At 50.2% G+C, this 7,988-nt stretch overlaps 2 protein-coding genes across 2 annotated transcripts; both read left to right on the forward strand.

The window, feature by feature from the left end:
• Positions 1-2,146: 2,146 nt before the first annotated feature.
• On the forward strand, positions 2,147-3,311 carry TGME49_230470 (rhoptry kinase family protein ROP46, putative; the record flags this gene model as incomplete). The annotated part of the gene is made up of 2 exons (XM_018780256.1): positions 2,147-2,185; positions 2,730-3,311. 2 exons carry the CDS (start codon positions 2,147-2,149, stop codon positions 3,309-3,311), a joined length of 621 nt encoding a protein of 206 aa, XP_018636886.1.
• A 1,980-nt stretch (positions 3,312-5,291) lies between these two features.
• TGME49_230480 (hypothetical protein) lies at positions 5,292-6,639 on the forward strand. Its single transcript, XM_002367918.1, has one exon. The coding sequence runs from the start codon at positions 5,342-5,344 to the stop codon at positions 5,855-5,857; it is 516 nt and encodes a 171-aa protein (XP_002367959.1). The 5' UTR covers positions 5,292-5,341; the 3' UTR covers positions 5,858-6,639.
• The last annotated feature ends 1,349 nt before the right edge of the window (positions 6,640-7,988 follow it).

The following is a 7,988-nucleotide window of genomic DNA, read 5'->3' on the forward strand; positions in this document are numbered from 1 at the left end:
ATGACGAACACATTTAAGCGTCTCAACGTTGCACGTCCCTTTGCAACCGGTGCCATCAGTGCATGTTGCCTGCGGCTCTTCACATAAGGTTGAGGTTTCCCGTTCGCACGGGAGGCAAAATAGTGGTAGGTGGGCTATCAGCATTACATAGGCAACCGTTTCGTTAAACGATGAAATAGATATCTCGAGTGCCCTTCAGACTGTTGTGGTGTTCCACTGCAGTGTTGTCTGAACGATCAGATCAGCCTCGACACTCCGCATCACATTCCTGAGTAGACATACAACTCACGCGGTTTTTCTCTCACAACCTGGTGGTTTGAATAGTGAGCTTGAACGAAAGCTCTCTTCCTTATAGATGCAGGACCTTGCTCGTCCGTGTGCCTACGTGAGCTTCTGAATTAAGTGATTCCCCTATGTTGTCAGTGGCAGGAAGCATAGGTTCTCAGCAAATTGCGAAAAGCAATCCCCAATCGCAGTACAGGGTATTCAATTACAGAAAGCATTCCAACACACAAGGAGTTGCTGGAAATGGTACTGAATGAATGCAGGTAAATCTCTATCCGGAGCGAGAAGACAAAAATACGAGTCTTTAGATTGTGGATACAGAAGGCATAACTCAGCTTCTGCCTGGGTGGCCAGCTTTTTGTTTGTGATTCCATCAATAAGGTACGGAAAACGAGCATGCATGCGAAGCTCCAAATGACAAGGCACGTGTCAGTGCAGGGAAACGACCATGTGGCCATGCACCACCAGCTTTGTCCTTCCTTGCTGAGCCTGACAGCTCACAGGAAAACAAGTACATTGTGTTATCGCGCAACAGACAAGTCTGGCAAGTGCGAGGAAGCCGCACAGTTCATTCAGTGTCAGTGAAACTTCGACTGTGCTGATATCTCTGAAAAGCTGTTGGCCCCAACGGCCCCACCCTGAAAATTGAAACAGAGTCTATGCCATCTATGGGGTAAGTCGCAACCGCAGCGTAGGGCGCAGAGTCGGCTCCACACCGGAATCAACAAAGTGCCTGCAGGTTAAAGAACCTCCTCACACACTCGTCCCTACTCGCTGGAGTCGCAGTGTGATTGGTGGGCACGAACGCTTTGAGTCGAAAGCACAATAATGTCGCACGAAGTACACCTCTAATACTAAGGGATTCTAGGCCGAATCACCGAGCAAAACTGGGCCTCCTCTACCCACCTACCGCCTTCCAGGCTCTCCGACTCCTCGCCAAGACAAAATAAGAAGTATAGTTTTGTATGCCGTCAAAAGATGAAAGTGCCGACAGGCAGCCGGCATCCTGATTAACGTAGCCAGAGGCATATTGTGCCGTGTCCTGTGACGTGCTGTGCTTCTCTGGACAAAAAGCAAGACAACCATTTGGACAAAACCATAGTACCATGACTAAACCAGAAACACTGTAACGTACCAGACGACCTCTCCAATATGTAGAATACACAAATTACCGCAGGAATTTGGACTCCTAATATCATCGCATGTTAGTGCACTGCGAATGGCATTCGAGGATTTACGATGCGAGGTCGGAGATCAAAGTACATCCGACAATAGTTGACATGTTGTGGAGCGGGCCTTTACTAGCATTTGCTGTTGACCACAGTGGTAGTCACAGTCGCTAGGGATGCTAGATGTGTAAGGAAGGAGAACAGAAAGGCACCCAAGATAGTAATTATGTCCGCCGCCCTCCTCCGGTTACTTTGGACATCCATCGGGAAATGAAGAGGAACCCAGGTGATTTTACGGAAATGGATGGCACGTATTTGTGCCGGTGTGCCTCGGCTGTTTTCTTGGAAGAGGACACGGCATGCGACGTACTTCACGGAAGGTGCAAATAAAATTAGGTTACGGCTCGGCAAAGTCCCACCACAGGACAGCAAGGATGATGTTTTGTCACTCCCGTGCGCATGTGCAGAAACAGTTGATCTGACACATCCAGAGCCTCTCTACTTACGAAGACAGTCTCTTCGAGCTATCGAGTGGCAAACTCACCGCGCCACGTGAGTGGCACGGTTTCAATTTCTTACTCCCGTGTACCTTCTGTCCGATGTATTGCTTGAAACATGTGTAAATCGTAAGACGGACTTCTGAGCGCACGTGCTACAGAATAGAAGCGACAGCTTCGATATTTCCGCGGCAAATGAATTATCTGGGTCTCTGTGTAACGAGGGAAAAGAAAGTGAGCCACCCGCAACCTGCAAACTACCACATCGCGACGCGGGAACAAGAATGCATTCAATCGTGGAGCTTCAAAATTTGTGGTGCCTTGGGAATATAAACTTTTGTAAGACTTCCGAAATTTTCCGATGATGTTCATAAGTACGAGCGATTTTTTTCCGGTTCCCGCTTTTCAGCATGTTGAAACGTTGTATCAACCTGATAGCTCGCTCTCATTCGTTTATCAGCCTTCCCAGCTCACGATCCTGATGAAATTTGACGCGTTTTGCGAGACCTTCCCTCGGGTTGCCGAAGATTGTCTTCCACCATCGTTGCAAGAACGTGTCACGTCAACAACGTTAATTCCTGTGTTCCACATGCCACCACAATTGACAGCTGATCTTTTCTCGCCTGGCGAGTCACACGAATCGGGGGTGATGGTGAAAGTTCGAAGAGGCACGCCCGGTGTGCTTCCTGCGTCTGATGCTGGTATATATGAAGCATTTGCCCATAAAGAACTCGCACCAAAAAGCCCGTTCGTGCTTCCATTGCTTGGTGCCTGTCAGGGATGCACGACGGGCAACGTATACATGTTCACGCCCCTTTTGCAGGGAGACATCAGGCGGGTCGCCGTTCAGCATCCTTCTCAGTGCATCAGCGGCGAGCTTGTCCTGAAGGAAATGGCGGCGTCGCTGAAGGTTCTCCATGATGCGGGCCTTGTTCACGGCGATGTAAAGGAGCAAAACTTTTTTGTGGGGAGAGATGGCCACGTAGTGATTGCTGACTTCGGTGCCCTAGGCTACCCTGGTTGTAGTTTAGAAGCTGGTACCCTAGGCTACATTGCACCGGAGCGACTTGTCAACGACAACGCAAACTCTTTTGCCTCAGACATATGGGCTCTCGGAGTGACTTTCAAAAACGTGTTAACTGCCTTACGCGCTACAGTCCGAGCAGACCGGGAAGTGTTAGATGGATTGTCAAACCGGATGACCGCTTCCGATCCTGCTGCTCGTCCATCAGTGGACGACGTGCTGTTAGACCCCTGTCTCTCCGCCCCGCCCAGTCTCGCAAGCCACGATGTTGCACCGTTCACTCCCGATGCTTTTGGTTATTATTGTTTGACTGGAGCGACCAATACATCAGATTAACATGTTGAACAAGCGAAATTCACCGTCGCTGGTCTATGCAACAATGACCCAGCGAAGGAATTGTCATCGCGGTTTGTAAAAGTCTGGTTAGCGTAATCTCCTCGAGGAGAAGCGGGTTTATGCGAGAGGGGGCTGTAGCTCAAGTCCCTGAAATCACGAATTGACGAATTGTTCTGGTTCCAAAATGCCTGTGAATTTTGCGCGATATGCTACAACACCGTGTAAACGCTGTATTAGTCAAGGCGTTTCGCGTCTGTTACCAATGCTAGCATCGTTTCCTGTAGAAAACCTCACCTATGCAGAGTCACAGGAGTGCTGGGTGTGTAACGTCACTTCACAAACGCCACCCGCGAGCGCCTGCAGAAATCATAATGGACTGAAAGGTAGCACATCACCAAGTCAGCGGTGGGGCGATTCTGTAAGCGAGAGCTTTTTGTTCAAGTCGATTCAAAGAAACAGAGCTGGATTCAGTCCAACCTTCACATACATTCGAGCGCGAAGTCTACGTTTCCGATTCGCGATCACCGACTAAGGTGAATAGTTCGACCCCTTTCTGGAGAGTGTGTTTCATCCCTGGACAAAACAGTATTCCGTCTTGGTTCTCTGCACTACAGGTGTACGTATGGATCAACATGAACAATTTCACCTGCTGAGCCGATATGCAATGACGCCAAGCAGAGCGACACCTTCTTAAACGTGCAGACTAGCCCCCGCGCAGGAAACGAGCCTGCTCTCCCTGTGGACGCTCAGCATAGGAGTCCGGGCGGCGAACCTTATTGATGAATATAATCTACAGAATAGTATAGTGTCACTATATTCTTATTGACCACGGTGACACTCAAGCTCTGTAGAGAACGCGTGGTAGGTGGCATAAAAGCGTAGCTCCTCCATGATAAGCATGAAGCTAAACGTTGCTAGTCGCGTGAGATTCGCTGGTCCAATTACAGTTGCAACGCAGAAGGCCAGCAGCCTAGTACCTCAGGACTGGGCGACACGGACATGCACGAGTTCATTCTGTATTTAGGCGAGTGCGCTGTTCCCTATCAATTTTCTGGAAAGCGGAGGCTTTTGAAGCCAGGGCATATCGCAATAGGCAGGCACGTGTTCATTGACTTCTGTAGACAGGCCGTCCTCGTTGAAACTCAAGACTGTGTCAAACCGCCTGCCATGCCAAGGCGGACCCGGAAACCTTCACAAGCGGGTGTAACTTCCCTGACGCAAACACAGCTGGATTGCTTCTGAGGCATACCCCTGAGGATAGGCTTCTGTGCTGTTCTCTGTGCTACTGAGGACTTCTCGGACGAGTCAGTCGCGCGAAGCACCAAAAGACGCGTACATCTGCGCACTTTTGCCCTGTCTTTTTTTGGATGGCTCTACATGGCTTCTGACGGCTGCTCGTTTGTGGACCAGCTGTGCGTTTGCAACTGCCAAGAGTTTACACAACAGCCGACTGCGCCGATGGCGATTAACTCATGAAACGTGAAACCGGCTGGACAATCTGCACACTGTAAGACAACTCATTGGGACAGATTGTACCTGAATGTAGGGATCTAATTTTTTTGTCGTCCAACTTGCCGCCGTGCTTAGACACGGCGACGCTCATGTTGCTCGGCGTCCCGCGCGGTTCTCAATTCTTCACCTCTCAGTGTCTTGAGGAGCCACCGAAAGATAACCGTCTCCGTTCCCACGCACAAACACTCCCACTTTCCAATAGAAAACGGTAGGCCACAACTGAAGCGTCCGGAAACTGGACCTGCTACCGTTTGCTCGGTATCGGTTTTTCGCCCGGACGTCCAACTGCTCATCGAAACGGCCTGCCGCAGCCGCGTAGCTGGTCTAATCACCTAAACTTTCGAGCGAGGACGGGAGCGGCGGGTCGACGGGGGGGGTGGAGGGTGGACTGAAGGAGGACCACAAGACCGTTCCAGCTTCAGCTGATGTTGCAAACTGAGCGTCATGTGTAGGCTGACAGGGACACTCTTTCCTTCAGTTAAGTTTTTTCTTCGTATTCTTTGTCGGGTTCACGTGACATGCCCGTATTCGCTCATCGGTCCACGCGAAGTCTATCACTGGAATTTCCTGTGGCACGCAGCCAGTACTCGCCGCAAACTTGGCCGCCCTTACATCACACCGAATTTGATTTTTGTGCAGCAGCTCGAACTTTCACAGCTGTTGACGCGTCCATACACACTGCGTCACGCGTTTGGTTTCTACTGGGACAATCCACGCAGAAAGGGCTTTTCTGCGGTCGTTTTTCTGCTTGCGTCTTTTCTGCTGCCGACTCCACCATGTCGTGCGACGAAGTGATCCGCCGGACGACAAGCCTGGCCGTGCCCACGCCCCCGAGCCAGAATGAGAAATTGTCGTACATTCTGCTTGGAATTCTGAATTGCTTCCTTTTTGGTGTCGGTATGATTGTTCTGGGTGCCATGAAGAACGACACTCCTGATGTTCTCATCGGCGTCTTCCAGCTAGTTATTCCTTTTGTTGGCTGGGTCTGGGCCGTTATCTGGGGTGTCCTCATTGTTCTCAAGGCTCTGAAGTAGCCTCGGTTCATTTTGTGCAAGTCGATGGCGTAAATGTTGATTGGAACGCCCATGTGCACCAGCCAAATAGCACCGGGTAGGGCGACTCGTGCGGGGGATCGACACCGGCTTGATGCAGTGTAGAGATGGTCAGGCCGCTGCAGTGAAAGAAAAATCGTTGAGATGTGACATGTAACACGGAACATTCTTGTAGGGATTCAGGGAGCAATCGAATATGCCGGATCGATGTCTTCATTCAGTGTGGGGGAGTGTTTCGTGCTGGGAATTTTTTGGTGGCCAAGCTCGGTGTGTCGACCTCTACACGGCTTTGCACATTTACATCGCCGTGTGTCGTTGTATTGTACTACAGAGATGTAGTCATTCTAGATTGATGTGTTCACACGAAGCGTGATGCGTGCCGCGTCTGCGAAAATGCCTGCTGGCGCCATGGACACGGGTTCCGTGTTACGCACTCTGCTTGCAACTGGGGAAAGTTCATCCCAGTGAACTTGAGGCGTGATGGAAGATTCTGATGATCCAGTTTGTCTCGGGTTTCGCGTGCTGTCCTGTGTGCTTGGAGGCCCGGGATTGCAACGGCTCAGCTTGCCTTTGTTTTTTCTTGGTGCCGCACAGACTGACTGCGACAACTTCGTTAAAGCTGTAGTCGGAACAGGTCCCGGGCTTTGGGCTGAACACTTTCTTAAATTCCACTCAGATCATTGCCACTGTGTGGTGCATGAACAAGTCTCATTGGGCGCCTAGGCTACAAAAGAACCTGATCCTGAGTGCGATCGCCTTGATCATTTGGCTCCTTCGCATTTTTGCCACCAGTTGGTGGTGGATCCCTATTCCTGAAGATTCTGGTACTACATGAAGTATAAACAGCAAACTATTCACTCAGTTTGAATATATAACAGCAGTCAGTTTTCTGACGGTGCCGTCGAGTCAGTACTGTAGAGAACGCATCCACGATATTTCTGTCATCGCGGTGTCGGTAGAGTCAGCTGGATTAGACCGCTTGATATATAATATCAATCCTCATACTAATTAACTGAATAAAAATGATACAGGGTTGAACAGTGCTCTTCTTTCGCCTACTGTGTGGCTCAGCCTGCTCTAAATGTAGCTCTCGTCAGCGTTTGCTGACCGCTGAGCAACACAGGATTCTCAGGGAATCCTCTTGTTTGCTGTTTGCCCCCGGTCGGACACAATGCTGCGACAGCGACTGCCTGAACTCACCGGGATCGGTAAAACAAGAGTTCAAAGCCAACTTTCTCGAACTGTTCATAGTTTAGATGTTACAAATAAGCGAGTGCACTTCCCGTGTACCAGCTGCCATTGTGTTGGCATCAGAATGTCCGACATCCGCTACGATTCTCCCATACATATTCGTACGGATATTCACGTGTACACCCTGGTGTTGAGTATGTAGCTACTTGAGCAGGCGAGCCCAACGTTCAGAACGTATCGTCTATAGCCTGCCACAAGCAATGCTGTTAACTGCTGGACAGAGCAACAAGATGTTTTGAGTCATGCGCATGCCGGCATTCTCTACATGCTGCTATTGGCCACTGGCACCCTCTGCTGACGAGGGCTGTTCCCATTCCTGTGTCATCTGTGGAAGACATCGCGACATTTCCAGGAAATGATCTCGTGCTGAAGGGTGGAAACGCTACGGTCTGTGTAGAAAGCAGCGCCGGTTCTCTCATGAACGGCATATTCGTTCGCGAGTCCCTCTCTGTACAAGAGGCACCAGGTGAATTCGAGGTTTTGCGGACGGGAGACGTCACTGCATTGACTGCCCTTATTTACTGTTGATGAGACGCTCGAGTTGCTAAAAACACGTGGAGTTCCGTGCCGCCTTCGAAATGTTTTTTTTCGCCATTGGCGCTGATTCCAGCTGCTGAGCATGATGATACATAGTCACTAAGGTACCACCGGTTTGAGATGGAATTACTTTTAACACCACGTAATACGCAGTGACGGCTGGCGCCGTCATCCACTATTGGGATTTCGCGTTCATCCGAGACCTGTCAATTCCCCGCACTTGGCCATGGGGTGGGGTGTGGTCTTAAAGGCAGCATCAGCTTCTTACCTTTTTCACGGGGTATGTACCACATCCGTGCGTTTCTAATGTCGTTCGTCCACCCCA

The sequence above is a fragment of the Toxoplasma gondii genome, chromosome VIII (genome assembly GCF_000006565.2).
Source record: "Toxoplasma gondii ME49 chromosome VIII, whole genome shotgun sequence".
In the NCBI taxonomy this organism is placed as follows: Eukaryota; Apicomplexa; class Conoidasida; order Eucoccidiorida; family Sarcocystidae; genus Toxoplasma; species Toxoplasma gondii.